A 15,762-nucleotide genomic window follows, 5' to 3' on the forward strand; every position below is an offset into this window, starting at 1 on the left:
AGTATGACGTGTGCAGCAGCATGATAAATGTAGGACTCAAAGCCTCAAAAAATTACAATTTTAAATACTTCTATTATTTGTCATTTAAAAATCCCTGAGCATTTTTATGCATCACCGTGAAAGAACTTTTTACAAAACAAGTCTGTACATGGAAACAAAGTCTGATGAAATGTAAGCGTTTGAAATGGTGAAAAAAAAAAAATGAACACAGGAAGCAGGAAGTGTGATTTGCGATATCTGCCTTGTGTGTGCATGTCTGTGTGTGTGTGTGTGTGTGTCTAAAATTAAACTGACTTGCGCTATAAATTGTGGACTACAGTATGTCTTTGAAACTACCTCGCAACTGGGATTTCAGCACCTTCAAAATTGAGACAGCTCGCATTGGTAAGCGGGTGGCCGTGCTGCCTTCACTGACAGCAGGACATCATCCTTCATTATCATTTGAACGTCTCGCTGTGCTAAAACTAACTTCTTGAAGATCCACCTGGTGGGTCAAATGCATTACAATTGTCTCGGAGATAGGACTGCATTATTGGTCATAGGAATGTGATGCTAACAACCTTTATCGTTTTACTATTTGCTTTTCTCTTTTCCACGTGTAAATGTGTTCTTATGTATTTTGACGATCATCCTCAATTGGATTAAGAGTTAGGCCTACTATGATGGGGTTTAGGGTTAGGGTTTTGCGTTAGTGGGATCACTACAATAACACACCTTGTTTCCTGGGGTGTACTACTTCTCTATTTTTGAGCCACAAGGCCCAGTGAATTAAAACATTACTCAATTACTGGACTTGGGTGTGAGCCCTGACCTCATTTCTCCAAGAGCGTTTGAAAGTATGGCACCAAAAACATCACACACTTACACAGAAGATGTTAAAAGTTAACTTTGATTTAACTTCTGAATAAGTATGTCACTTTTTGCTACTGCACGGTTCTATACAGCTGACCTTTCTTGTGTATTGTCCAAATGCAATAATATTGCCACAAAACCATGACAGCTCTGTGTAGGCAACCCAACAGGAACTTGGTTGGCACAAAGAAGCAGTTTCTATTCATGTGTAAGCATAGAACAGAAATGGCCTCTCCACCCTTTGAGGCTGGTGCACTTTCACCGCAAAAAGAGGAAGAACTTTGCAGCAGTCAAGGAGTGTGAACGTTTCTGGTACTTTTGTGACATGAAAATTCATCTTGCCATCCTTCATCTATTTCCTTTGTTCAGCGCGTTCTAAGAGCTTACTAACCGGTGAGGGGAGTTCAGGTCCAACTCCAGGCTCACAACGCTCCTTCAAGTCCATGGAGAGGCCTTTGAAATCTGGCTGGCTCAAGAAACAGCAGAAGTCTCTCGTGAAGAACTGGCACCAGCGCTACTTTGTGCTGAGGGGGAGCACTTTGACCTACCACAAAGATGACCGTGAAACGACCATCCTGGTAAGAAATGAGTGTTTTTCACTTTTTCTTTGCTCTATTTAAAGCTGTAAGTCACCAAAGGTGTTTGGACACATCAGTATTGCTCTGACGCACGCCTCGCACTATCAGCGTACATTTAAACGCCGTACTCCCGTCACTTATGAACCCGTGAAGTAACGCAGTCGCGAAAGGTGCAACGCAAAGTGGCAAGGGATCATTGTACATCTGAGTAGGAAGTTCTACCTATATGGCCCCAGAGTAAGCTACCATTGATAATATTTTGCCGACCCCTCCAGCATTTAAGTTGCTCTAGATGAGGGGTGTGTCAATCTCCAGTCTGCTCTTGATGTTAATAAATGATGTTTTTATAGACGGCTGATATAGACCATAGAAACATTATTTGAGACGTTTCCATATTGTAAAGATATTGGTCTATTATTTTTGTTTGTCAACAACAGCAGATATGTTGTTTTTGCCTGTTTGATACAGCTAAGCACATCTCAAAAAAATTAAAATACCATGGAAAGATTCATTTCATTTAAGACTCTGAAACTTGTGTGATACTATAACAGTTATAGTCTCTTCAAACAATGTTAATCCATATTTTAAAATCATTTTGATTGTATTAGCTGACAAAATATCCTAATTCACCACGGTAAGAAATTTTATATAGCTTATCTATATAAACCAATCACATTAATTTTAAAATGTAGAAATTATGTCAGAATTTACTACTGAATTTAATTAATTTATGTATATATGTATTTATATTGGATATATGGATATATATTATATATATATAATATATTGGATTAATATTCGAGTTTTTTTGCACAAAATTCTCCAGTCATTATACAGTCTTTATCCATGCCCTTGTTTTTTACAGTTTATTTTTGTTTTGTTTCTAGGGTTTTATCCAGCTTCAGTTCAGCAAGGTCAATGAACTCCCCTCAAACTCAGATGAGCCTGGAAAGTTCATCTTTGAAATCATACCAGGTAAGATTTGTATTAAAGAAATACTTGGTAGTTAATGCAATCAAAAGTTATATTCCAATCAGTGACCTTTATCTCCTTTTTTGCATCTATGCATATAAAAGGGTCGTGTAACTAACTCCACACAGACATGCGGACAGATGGATCAATTATTTTACCTAATTCATGGATTTAATATTCAGTCAATCTCTGTTTCCGCCAGGTACAAGTGCAGATAAAGAGCGATGTCCTCACGTGTTCATGGCCAACTCACAAACTGATATGGATGAGTGGGTCCGAACCCTGCGCAGAGTCATCGGTGTTCAAAGTGGAGGTTCGGTAGCATCAAATTACTTAACAGTCCTGTTGGAAAAAAAAGTATATTAATCCACAAATCCTCATGGGTAATAAAATAAAGCTTTGCTTCAGCAATAGCAAAATGAAGCAAGTCAGTTTTTTAATAAGCTGTTGTTTGCTTACTTTAACTAGCTAGCTTGTCTATCAAGATGTTAAATATTTTCTTTGTCCCTGTAGTGTTTGGAAAAAGTCTGAAGGACACAGCAATGTATGAGCAACGTTTTGGACCGCAGATGGTGCCCATACTGGTGCAGAAGTGTGTGGAGTTTATCAAAGAACATGGTCTAAATGAAGAGGGCATCTTCCGCCTCCCTGGTCAAGACAACAGCGTCAAACAATTCAGAGACGCCTTTGACGCAGGAGAAAGGCCATCCTTCCCCAGGTCAGCCATCTCCTCTGTGTCACTCCAATATCTCCATCCCAGAGGTGTTACTAGTATGTGATTTTTGGGTGGGCAACAACAAAAACCTTCTTTTTCCTAAACTCTGTATGCAAACAAACCGTGGATTAATTTTGAGAAAAGTGGCCAGACAATGGTGTGGACAAGTTGAAAAAAAGAGATCATTTCCTCATTCAGCAGGCGGTAACAAGGTGGTAAAAGACTAAACCAACAGTTGTTGTATAAAAAGGCAGCGACACATATGAGACCTTCAGAGAAACTTGAGGGGCAGATGACACCACATCCTGTTCTGGCTGAGTATGAAAGAGGATGCGTGCATGTGTTACACAATATGATAAGCTTTGTTTTTCCACACAGCTTTAGGCAGTCTGTGGTTAAGTGTAACGCCGTGACTGGTAACTGTGCAGTCATCATTGGCCACTATATTGGGTCAACAATCAGAAATTTTTGGCTAAAAGATAAAGGAGACAGAAGACGGGCATACATATTTTTGACCATTTTAAAACACTTGTCGGGGGTTTTAATAACAACTTCTCTCGCGTGCTTTCAACAAAATACCACGAGAATCAGTCCTATTAGGGATCAGTTCTATACGTCCATACGTCCCTTTTCAAAGAGCAGATAACATAATCAAGATATAAACTAGTTTTGTGTGTGTGCGCTTTCCCTCACAGTGACACAGATGTCCACACAGTGGCGTCACTGCTCAAGTTGTACTTGCGTGAGCTGCCCGAGCCGGTGGTGCCATGGACTCAGTATCAAGACTTTTTGGACTGCATCAGCGCGCTGGATTCTACCAACGAAGAAGTATGTTTGACCTCTGGAAAGTGACAGAAAAGAAAGATTACCGTAATTTTCGGACTATAAATCGCGTTTTTTTTCATAGTTTGGGTGGGGGGGCGACTTATACTCAGGAGCGACTTATATACATATATATGTTTTTTTTTTCACTTTTTTGGGCATTTTATGGCTGGTGCGACTTATACTCCGGTGCGACTTATAGTCCGAAAATTACGGTACTATTTATCAAGATGTTAAATATTTTCTGTGCACATCCATCGATTTTGTGACTATGACATTCCCAGCTTGTGTGTCCTCCTGTAACAAAACGTGTCCTTTCAGGTTACGAAAAAGTTAGAGAAACAGATTTCCCTTCTCCCTAGACTCAACTACAACCTGCTAAGTTATGTCTGCCGGTGAGCTGACACATGATGACACCCACAATTCAATCTGTCAAAACAGCAAGTGCAACACAGTACCTGATTGTTCTGCAGGTTCTTATTTGAGGTTCAGCTGAACTCTAAAGTCAACAAAATGAATGTGGAGAACCTGGCCACAGTGATGGGGATCAACCTGCTCAAACCACAGTTAGAAGACCCCATCTCAGTCATGGAGGGTATGATCATCTCCATCCATTTGCTTTCGTTGCCCCATACAGGTAGTCCTCAAATTACATACTCAACAGGTTCCGAGATGCTGTTTGTTTTTCTAACGAAATAATTGTTGAATTTAAACATCTGAAATAAATTAAATTCTAAATACTTTTTAGACATATCCTGTCTCAATATAAATAATAAAAAACAATAATTCAATGTTTATAAATACAATAATGGATATCTCAAAGGTCCGCAAAACAAACAAAAACTTATTGACAAATCCCTCAAATTCTTTAAAAAACTCTGATAAAGAGTTGATATATATTCCCCAGAACGGGCAGGAGAAATGTGGGGAAAAACATTCCGGAAAGATTGGAAAATACCCAAAAGTCAATTATCTGGCCTGGCACCTGGCACCTTTATCTACTCCTGGAAGTTTAGAGCTGTCGTTCAGGAAAAGGAAATACCAAGTCTTGTCCACCGTGCGACGGCACTGACATGCTAAGCTTGATTTTGTTTCTAAACTATCGTATATTTAGAGAACTCAGAACTTGGATGGAAAATAGTACCTGCCTCAATCTGTTAGATTCTCATTGTCTGGAATTTCCCCGTGTCGGACGAATAAAGGAATCTTTTTTACCCAGGTGGTCACGAGTAGGTGGCTGCACAAATACAATAACAAAACAAATCTTAAAATGAACGAAGACACATGTCCACCCATGAGAAAATAACTTTATGAAAAAAAGATGAGCCCTCAATGATCTGGGTTTATTTTCTTCTCAGCAACTCCTCACATCCAGAAGTTGATGACGGTGATGATCCGACAACACGAGACTTTGTTTCCACTATGTAACGACGTGCCTCCCTCCCCTCCTTCCAACAAAGCCGAGAACCAGAAGAACTCGCCTCGCAACTTTGTTGGCTGGGGATCTACTGAGGTCTGAAAATACTTTTTTTCCCCTCAAGGAATTCTCTGGTTAAATGCAATTGAGCTATTATTCAAAGTAAACCATTCAGATTTCAAATTTGATCTCACAAGGACAACAAGCTGTCGAACTTGTTGCAGCCAAGCTTGATTCGCAAAACACGAATTTGGCTCTAATGAATACATTTTAAATATAGGTACCCTGTGTGAGTATGCTGTATTTTTATTTTATTATGTTTTTGACAAGTAATTAGATAAATATGTACCCTGAACTGCTCCAGACAATATGCATGGCACAGTTGTGCACTGACTCTGTTATAATTCATTTCTGTCCAGTTTAAAAGAGCATACATACAAAACCATTTCATTTCATAATTCTTATTTTTATTCTAGATGGGCGAAACTTCATTCTCTGAGTCTCCCAATGTGGAAGAAAATGACAGTCATGCTCCTCTGAGAGGAAACTGCAGTGCTCCTGAGATCCTGCAAGATTCCATGTCGTGTTCTGACAACTGGTCTGGCAGCCCCCGCAAACGCACCCAAACTCTGCCTACTTTCAACTGCCCCCTCACGGGGATGGCGGCAAGGGCTGGTGCCATCAATCACTGGAGTCGCCTGCATGAACGAGTGCAAGACAAGAGTGGGACGTTGTCAGAGGACATCTTTAAGATTCTAGATCTCCGCACTTCAGGATCTTTTCTAAAAGGCTTACCAACCAGAATCAAGGAGGGAGACGTAAAGTCCCGAGCGCAAGACGAAACGTATAACACTGCTTCCACTACTTCTAACTCCAAAACAATTGACAGTGACCCACAGCCTGCTCAGACCCAAACAAGTGTTGAGCGCTTGGAACAGAGTCCTTTAAGTCAGGAGGTCAACAATAGGACTGAAGAGACGAGAGACAACCAGCAGTGTCTTGACAGGTGGCAATTAACATTACATTTTTGTTATAATCAATATCACAATTTTATATCAATACAGCAAAGTGGTTACTTGGCCTCACAGTTGAGAGGTTCCAGGCTCAAACTTCCACTGTTTTTCCACAAAGTAAAATATAAATAGGTAGAATCAAGGGACATTGAGCTTTAGGCTTGAACCATGAATGGACGGCTACATTTCTAACCGATGGGTATTAGAAAGCTGATTTTAAAAAGCAGACCTCCAAAAGGGTATTGCGCAGCATAGTTCTAGATGCTTTGAAGCATTATGGTTTTAGTTTTGTTTTTGGACATATATCTGAGCCACTGATTCTTATTGTGTCTTTCAGTATGCAGCAGGAGATGAAGGAGCTAAGGGCCACTGTGATTGAACTTCAGTCTACTCTGGAGGCAGAGCGTCGCCGTGTGGAAGCTTTGGAAATATGCCTCAGAAATGCAGAACGAAGCCGAGATGAAGCTCAGAGACGAAATGAAGAACTGCAACGGGATATTCAGCAATTTCTCAGTCGAAAACCCCAAACTCCCACTTAACGGTTGGGAAATGTTATTGTTTTATAATTGATCATTATAGGTAATTATTTCCAAATGTTAAAGGAGATGTAACAGGCTGTTAGCTTTTTCAGATGTCTTGACCCATTGAATCGTCTGCTTGGATAAACGAGTATCTCAAACCAATGCCTCATTTCACCTTGCCAACATCATAACAGGTGCCTTTGCATTTACCATGGCTGATTGCCCCATGTTTCACTGACCACAACACACAGAGCAGATGTCGTCTCTGCCATGCTAAAATTTATTGTCGAATTGAGACAATGTGCTACTTTCCAGAATAAAATAATTATAGATTAGAAAACCAAGAAAAATGCAAGAAATCCTAGATATGATATGCGATATGCCACTGGAGCACAAGTAGTTTTCATTAAAAGAGACTGGAAGTGGAAGATCTACTCTTTTGTGAACCATATAGAGCAGGGGTGTCAAACTCATTTTTGTCGCGGACCGCATTGTAGTCATAGTTTCCTTCGGCGGGCCATTATGACTGTCAATGCCTTCTGTTATATACATTGTAGGCTACACAACAAACTGATGAATAACTCGTTTTGAAATCACAGACTAGTAAAAACTGTTCAAATAGTTTAAAAAGGTGAATGTAATATACATTTCTCTATTTTCTAAAAGTGAAGACAATTCGGAATTTTGTTGTTGATTGACACATGAAGTCTATGCACAATTTGCCTTTGCGGGCCACATAAAATGATGTGGCGGGCCATATCTGGCCCCCGGGCCTTGAGTTTGACACCTATGATATAGAGCCTATAATGGAATACGGTATACCGTTCTGTGATAAAAATGGCCATTTAACACATTTGCACATTATGTACGAGAATCCATACATTTTCTGTAGCCCTTATTCTCATTAGGGCTGTAGTTGAGCTGGAGCCCATCCCAGCTGACTTTGGGCAACAGGCTTTGCACATCATGCAATGATCACCAGTCGATTTCAATAGAATATCAATATTTCGTGGAAAACAAGGTACAATGACCATGTTTTGTACTGCAGCTTCAAAATCTGTAATCTGCTTCATGTAGTACTCCAGTTTCTAGTTTAATGGCAGTTAAACAATCGGGTTGTGCCATTCTGGGACGAATAACAGGTTTTCATTGACACCGTTTTAGCGAACGATTTCACAGCACTTTGTGAAAATGAGCAGTATATTCTCTTTGTATTTGCTAAATGTTGTCCTGTGTCATCATTGTCATCATTCCATCAAGCACAACAAAGAGTCAAAGTATACGTAGTAGCTCCTTACACCAACAAACGTCTCACCCCTCTGTTCAAATGCCAGGCCTACATAATTAAACAAAAAAAAATAATGGCCCCAATCATTCCCTTTTGCGTCAGTCCATGTCAGATGAGCTCAGGCCTGGAAAAGCTGGCCACGGCTGTTGCTGTTATATGACTTTCGCTTTACATGGTTGAGTTTTAACTTGCATTTGTTGATGTAGCGATTAAGGGCGTCAATTGACAATGTTGTTCCTGAGCCCTCATGGCAATATCCTTGGTTAGTGATGCCCGAGGAATGAAAGGTCTCAGCATTCAGTGTTTGTTTTCAGATTTGGCACTTGCAGCGACGCATTCAGAATCTTTTATCTTTTTATGTTATTTTGAAGTGGAAATGATGAAATCTCATGCACTTGCACGTTAACAAACGTTCCTAATCCGTTGGACTATTTGTTTACGCAGGTGTGGTACCTGCATACCAGCATAGTCAGAGTTGCAAAGAGTAAATGGAGTGCATTGTTATAGTGCTTTATCAAAACCATATAAACTCTCAGTGGGCGCCTCCTTGATATTAACAACCAGCTCTTATGCAAAAGAAGTTGGATGTATCCCCCAATACTTTCTGAACTACTACTTCCATTCAAGTAATTGACATTACTGATATATGAATATGTGACTGTCAGTGGGAAAAAACAGCCGACTGAGTCTGATTCTGCAGAAATGGACATGGATTTTGATCGGGTTCAGGGGGACCCTGGTGGGATTAAGGAGGTGGTCTTTTATTTTAGTTGGTAAGGGAGCAAGTATATATAGATGTATGGAATGTACGTATGGCATCTATATAAAAACTCTTGTTGAATTTCTTGAATTGTTTTTGTCTTCTGGAAAATTTCAGGAACAATACTCATAGTGTGTGTGTGTGTTTGTGTGTGCAGCAGGCTACTATCAAACCTTCAATGGGTCATCAGGAAGGTGCAATGTCAGTAGCAACAGCAGTTTAAGAGTGCAACAGATAAAGAGTACGTCTGTCATGTGTCATCGTGGCAGATGAATGGCAGACGCGGGAAATGCTGCATTGCTTCCCATCTGGGTGACGCACTGAGTGTATCTCCGGGTCAGGCAAAGAAGCTCTGGAATGAGAGCGACAGTTGCGAGTTCAGGTGGTGAGCAGGAATGTTCTTCCCAATGGCACGCAGGCCATTTTATTATCACGGCAGGAAACAGTGAGGGCACGGTGAGCTATACACACATGTACACGTTGAATCATTGCGTCTCACTCAGATATTAAAATCTGCCAGTGAAGGACTGTCCACATGAAATTTTGACATGCCATTAATATCCAATTTTTATTCCTATAGACTTTACAGTATAGTGCAATGTGCAACACACACATCTCTATTGTACTCATCAGGAAATGAAGTGAAAAGATTTGAGCATCCTTCATTTTTGGTCATTGGGACTCACAGCTCATTACATTTCAATTTCATTTGGACAAGTGTTTTAATGTCCTCTAATATGCCATGGCATTGCCACACTGGTGTACTTTGTCAAAAAGAAATGCTCAATGGCGCATCAACAACGGCGTGCAGAACTCTGCCATTTACAAACCAAATAAACAAATGAAAAAAAATCAACTCTGGTGCACCCACCCAAACAAAATAGCGCTTCCACAAGGAAGAGGCTACAGGATAGTGTTTACAAAATCCTCATTAAGGAAGTTGTGAGATAACACATGCTCAGCATCACACAAAGTGGAGGGCACGCACACACACACACACACACGCACACACACACACAGACACGGACACACACGCACGCACAGAGCAAAGCAAAGCCTACCATATCGTAGATAAGAGACTGAGAGAAAAAGCTGGGAAGGGAGCGTAAAGCATAGAAAGAAAGTACAAGACAACAGAGATGACAAGGTGGACCTCTGTCACACTGCCACTGGACCTGTAGCTCAATAGCTGTGCCCAAGACTAAATGCTGTGCCAACAGCAAAGCTGCAAAAGGCTTACTGCAGGCACTATACATTGTCACAGCAAAGGTCAACAACGCTTTTTATTGACCGTGACAACAAGACACTAACTGCAATTTTTTTCTCCATGGCGAGAATTTGGGTTTCTCTTCTGGGAACTTTTTGCAGCACTGAGACTTTGCTTTTGCTATTCTCTCTACTGTTGCTCCGAGGCCCTCTTTGTGGCGAGAGCAACCCGATTTCCAACACTGACCGGAGGCTTCGACCCACTCCGGGGCTGGGAGACGGACTGGGAAGGGCGGTGGACTTTTCCCAAGCGGAGCAGGACAACAATCTGATCATGCAGGGTGTGCTGGCGAGCCTGAAAGAGCAGTTCCTGCAGACCTTCAACCTGTCTGGCTTGGGTCCACCTCCACTGCCACCTGGAAGCATACGAGAAGAGCCACCGGAGTACATGATGGAGCTCTACAACCGCTTTGCCAATGACCGCTCCTCTGCGCCCAGTGCCAGCATCATCCGCAGCTTCATAAATGAGGGTACGGCAACCTTTGTTGATGACTTTCAAATTTGACTTTACATAAGCGCATATATTGCCACTTCTCCACTAATAAATACAATACAAGAACTTTATTGACGTAGTACAAAAACCTCATAAGTTACATTTTGGTGGATCTCAAAATCTTTCAAAACTGCATACTATGAGCTGACAAATTATTGACCAATCTAAAGTACTGAAAAAAACTAGATGATGTTATTGATGATGGAATGCTAATTTTTTTGTGATGCTAATCATTAATTACTGATAACTCATCCAAATTACAAAATACACACTATGCAAGAGATTAGATGAGGTTTTAAAATAAACACTTAGTAACCAGATTCAACAGGCGGCAGTTGGAAATGTATAGAATTGAGAAGATGAGGTTTGCATGGGATGAGAGTAAAAGAGGTCCAGGGGGGAATGGACAGCATACAAGATCTTAAGTAGATCAGAGTAGTCAAGACTAAAATATTATAGAATGTGAGGGTGCTTACTGTCCCCCCTGCCCCCCTTTTTATCAGATTCGACAGTGCGGTCTATTCATTGTGTGCTAAATGAAAACAACAATAAAACCTTAAGTGAAAAATAGTGAATTAATTCATTGTGACTTTTTCTAAGTTCCATTGGATTTGACTACAAAACACTTAGTTTATGTAAAACTGATGACCAGTATATTTTCATATACGTTGGCATATCCTTCTAATATACCCCCATGTAATTCATTCTTAATGTTTTTTGTTTTATTCCCCAGATTCCTCTTCAAGCACGGTTGGTATTGGGGGAGTAAGGCGCCACCCACTCCTCTTCAACGTGTCAGTCCCCCATCACGAACACATCACGGCAGCCGAGCTCCGCCTCTACACGCTCATCCAGTCTGATCGCCACCTGTTTGCCGGCGTCGACCGCAAAGTGACTATTTACGAAGTGGTACGTCATGACGAAGATGACAACAGCACAGAGGAGAATTTCGCAAGAGGAGATGACTTTGAGGTTGAAATGGATCGTTTGGAACTGGTGGAGTTGGCTTCAAGACAAGTGTATGGCACTGACAATGGCTGGGAAGCATTTAACCTCACTGCTTCGGTGCAACGGTGGCGTAAGTCTGAGCACGGAACCACACATCGTTTAGAGGTGCGCATTGCCAGCGTGGCCGGTGAAGATGACACGCAACGTGTCACACACCAAAGCAAAAACGGGAAAACTGAAGGGGACATGAAGATTGACACAAACGTGAAGGACAAACACAAGCCTCTGTTGATTGTCTTCTCCAACGATGAAAGCAGTGACCATCGAGACAACAAGCACGAGCTGGAAGAGATGATTGACCACGAAACCTCCAACATGATCCTGCAAAATGACTTGGAGAATGACTTGTGGGGCGATCTGGACGGCCACGGCGAGTCAGAGCCAAATGAGGGCGACCTTCTCCAAATGCGCTCCAATCTGATCTACGACACAAGCTCACGCATCCGTCGGAACGCCAAGGGAAACCACTGCAGGAGACAACCTCTTCACGTAGAGTTCAAGGATATTGGATGGGATAGTTGGATCCTGGCGCCCACCAGTTATGATGCCTACGAGTGCTCCGGGACTTGCTCATTCCCGCTAACAAAGCATGTCACGCCCACGAAACACGCCATCGTCCAAACGCTGGTCAACATCCACAGTCCTCAGAAAACAGCGCGAGCATGTTGCGTGCCCACCAAGCTGGATCCCATCTCACTCCTGTACCTGGACGAGACAGGCGTGGTCACGTACAAGCACAAGTACGAAGGCATGGCTGTGGCCGAGTGTGGCTGTAGATAGCTGGACTCTTGAGGAAAGACATTCAATGAGGCTGAGAATGTTTTCAAGAACAACAACAAGGACTCTACTCAAAAGGAAGTACATCTAATCACTATTTATAAAGTCCTGTGAGGCTGCGCGGATTTTGTCCGTCGAGACAGAAAAGACGATATTCTCGTGAATGGTAGCTGCCAACACAGTGAGACAGTAGAGATCAGGTCACGCTGCAAGAGTGACGTTCGGGTGTCTTTTTGCCAGCGTGACTCAAAGTTACAAGAAGTTCCGAAAGGATCTAACTCAGCACATTCTGCAGTGTCTGTGGGAACCAGTGGGCCGGAGGGTCCCCCTCCTGCTCCATCCCCCTGACATGTGTTTTCCTCTCCACTTATCTCCGCCCCCCCCCCCCCCCCCCCACTTGATGCAAACACTAATCAGCACTTCATGCTCCCCGTTGCAGTGAAATGACCTCCTGGAGGCAACCTGACAAGACTTGAACTCTCCAGGCTCGCCTCCTGCAGGATCCTGATACGTAGGCACCACGCAAGGGTCCGACGAACGGGGTTATCTATCCCTACCCAGTTTCCCCACTTCACATGCTCCCCCACACACATAAACACCCAAGCTGCAGAGATAGCAAGGTGTTTGACATGGAGAAACGTATTCCACCGATCAAACATGGACGTCATTCTCGACAACGTTTGAGGTGGCAGCATGACGGATTGAGACAAAACATGGATTGAGCACATTCCTAGACTAGGTAACTCATTATGTTCACTGTCTCAACTTGGTGACCTGGCACCTCCTGTTTCTCATTTGGATCATCACTCACTTTTATGGTAAATTGCCTTTCTGGAAGGGAATATTTATCATATGTGGACCAAAGTCAGGGAAAAACAAAAAGAAGCTAGGTTCTCTAGGTAATACTCAAAAGAAAATTGTGTTTTGTTTTTGTTATAGGGCTATTGATTGATACCTTTGCTGCTTGTAATAAATACACTTATTTATTGCTCTAATTTATTGTGTTTTTTTTTTAAAGGAAACATATCGATAGTGGGGATCTTTCAGCTTAAAATGACTCAAGAAAGCGGCAGAGGGTCAAACACTAAATGTAAATTGTCATATAGCTGTATTTCCAATGAAGATGAGGCTGGCCTTGATTGTTACGAATCATTTGGCCTGCTTCTTCTCCGTTGCTTTCTTCATCCAATGGTATCAGCACATAGGTCAGAGTTCACCCATGGCTTCCAAACAAAGAAGCATGGGAATGTGATTAGAGTGACTGTTAATGAAGAAAATGGATAGTGTGCTGCTGACTCTGACTGTGATGGAAAACCTGTTGATGAGGCTGAACACTGATAAAATGATTAGAATGATGATGACTTGGCTGTCAAATTGTAGGATCCTGAAAATGGATTGAGATATTGTCTCACTCTTTTCATGTACCAACGCACAATGAGATTGTAAATAAAGGATGTGATCCAATTCATTCTCTCAAATGCGTAATGTCATTTATCGTCATGCAGTGGATCAGTTATTGAGTCTGCTTGGGAGATGAATCAATTCACATTTAATCCTAATGTTCCAATGTATTTTCTTCTTTGATTATTGTTGATTTCAAATCAATGACTATTGGAGGAATCAACAATAACCACTCATAAATTCACTTTTCAAGTTTTGTGATTATGAATAACGTTTCTTTTTTCCCTTCTTTGTTGGCGTCACAAGAAATGTCAATGAACATTCTGCTTTTGAACCGCAACTTTATTTTCTAGACCATTCAGATCCAGGCCATCTGTTTGCAGGCAATATTTTTTTCTTGAAATTGAGCCTACAAAAGAGTGGTATTGAGCATCTGAAGGAATTGTGTTGAAATGGGGTTGCGGGAAAAAAAGGAGCGTTTGCAGCTGCAGCATATAAAAGCAGACTACAAAAGACCTCTCTGTAATGTATAGAACAGAGCACATTGATTTCAGAATCCCCTTTGACCCATAACCAACAAACTGCAGTTCAAAGATGATTGATGTTAACAGTGCGCTGAGTTGACGCCCCGCTCTGATTAGAAATCACAGAACCTCCAAAACATCCAAAGTGGTCGTAAATTACTGATTCCAAAGAGGAAAAGTCAGCTGTCTCTGAGGGTAACGTAACCCTAAACAACATTCTGTCAATGTTTTATTAATCCAGCACAGTAAACGAGGGCACTTGATGGACCGCCTGCAACCGGACCTGGGTCTCTTTAAAAATGTCTGATACTACATAAGTGAAACTTAAAACTTATATTATGTCATCACGACACACACACACACACGCTAATGAAATCCAAGACCAAGTCCGCTTGTAAAAAAGAGACCGTGCTAAGTATTTAACAACATATCATTTTATGATGCATTGTAATTTTTGTGGTTCTTGTTCACATTCATGTAGAAGTTTACTGCATCATACTAAGCGATAGAACTAATCTTCTGTTCCTATGAGGATAAAATAGTATATTATTATGGAATGAGCACAACTTGTGCCAGAGTTTTTAAATGAGGTCGTCAATAATTTACTGTGTGTTGTAATTTCTCATAAATCTTTTAGCTGTGGGATTGAATCCTGTAAAGTAGACAATCAATCAAATTAATGGCTCATGTCACACGTCACAAAGGTGCTTTGTTATTATCATTACAGAATTGAAGAACAGTATAGTTTGAGACTGGCGAGCTGTTGGCTTTCCCTGGATCTGGATGGTCCATAGTCAAATTCAGTGGCACAACAATCAGCCCAAATACTGGTCAACTTACAATTTTCCACGTAAAAAAAAAAGCTAACATTAAATTAATCAGAAAATAAGCTCAGACAGAAATGTGATGATGCTGCAGGTATTCAATAATGATCTCATGTCATCACAAGATTTATGTGTCCGGTCAAATTGCGTTGATGTCACCCACAGCCACTGAGACGGCAGCACACTTAACAAAATCTCAGAAAGCAAAACTTGCAAGTCGTGCTTGACCTCTCAATAAATGACAGCGCAGTAGGATCGAACTAAATATAGCAGCAGAACAGAGGGCAAGGACTTTTAACAAGGCAGTCTGAGCTACTATGTAAAGCACACTAATTGAATATTTACAAAATGGGAGCGAAATAGAATCTGGCCTTTGTCAGTCAAGAGCCAACTCTCAGGAAATGTGATGAAATGGGAAGTGTTTTGTATTTACTCAAACGATAACAAATCCTAGAGAGTGTTCTGTGCCTTTTCTTTTGCTTGTTCGACATAACTGCTAAAACAATTTCAGCCTGACTGCTTGCTTGTGCT

The 15,762-nt window shown here is 41.3% G+C and overlaps 2 protein-coding genes across 2 annotated transcripts; both read left to right on the forward strand.

Annotated features, from left to right (window-relative positions):
- Positions 1–199: 199 nt before the first annotated feature.
- On the forward strand, positions 200–7,048 carry arhgap25 (Rho GTPase activating protein 25). Its single transcript, XM_061277858.1, has 11 exons — positions 200–384; positions 1,222–1,430; positions 2,318–2,405; positions 2,605–2,715; positions 2,916–3,120; positions 3,813–3,945; positions 4,261–4,334; positions 4,413–4,534; positions 5,298–5,452; positions 5,833–6,362; positions 6,707–7,048. Exons 1-11 carry the CDS (start codon positions 321–323, stop codon positions 6,906–6,908), a joined length of 1,893 nt encoding a protein of 630 aa, XP_061133842.1. The 5' UTR covers positions 200–320; the 3' UTR covers positions 6,909–7,048.
- Positions 7,049–7,191: 143 nt separating this feature from the next.
- On the forward strand, positions 7,192–13,946 carry bmp10 (bone morphogenetic protein 10). Its single transcript, XM_061277859.1, has 2 exons — positions 7,192–10,674; positions 11,431–13,946. The coding sequence occupies exons 1-2, from the start codon at positions 10,266–10,268 to the stop codon at positions 12,483–12,485; spliced, it is 1,464 nt and encodes a 487-aa protein (XP_061133843.1). The 5' UTR covers positions 7,192–10,265; the 3' UTR covers positions 12,486–13,946.
- The last annotated feature ends 1,816 nt before the right edge of the window (positions 13,947–15,762 follow it).

Source organism: Syngnathus typhle, linkage group LG5 (assembly GCF_033458585.1).
Source record: "Syngnathus typhle isolate RoL2023-S1 ecotype Sweden linkage group LG5, RoL_Styp_1.0, whole genome shotgun sequence".
Lineage (NCBI taxonomy): Eukaryota > Metazoa > Chordata > Actinopteri > Syngnathiformes > Syngnathidae > Syngnathus > Syngnathus typhle.

Bases quoted from the DNA above. Each gene is read 5' to 3' on its own strand.
- arhgap25 (XM_061277858.1), top strand. From the start codon at position 321: ATGTCTTTGAAACTACCTCGCAACTGGGATTTCAGCACCTTCAAAATT. The intron at 4,335-4,412 runs GTGAGCTGACAC...ATTGTTCTGCAG, and splicing joins CTGCTAAGTTATGTCTGCCG to GTTCTTATTTGAGGTTCAGC. The intron at 4,535-5,297 runs GTATGATCATCT...TTTTCTTCTCAG, and splicing joins CCCCATCTCAGTCATGGAGG to CAACTCCTCACATCCAGAAG.
- bmp10 (XM_061277859.1), top strand. From the start codon at position 10,266: ATGGCGAGAATTTGGGTTTCTCTTCTGGGAACTTTTTGCAGCACTGAG. The intron at 10,675-11,430 runs GTACGGCAACCT...TTTATTCCCCAG, and splicing joins CCGCAGCTTCATAAATGAGG to ATTCCTCTTCAAGCACGGTT.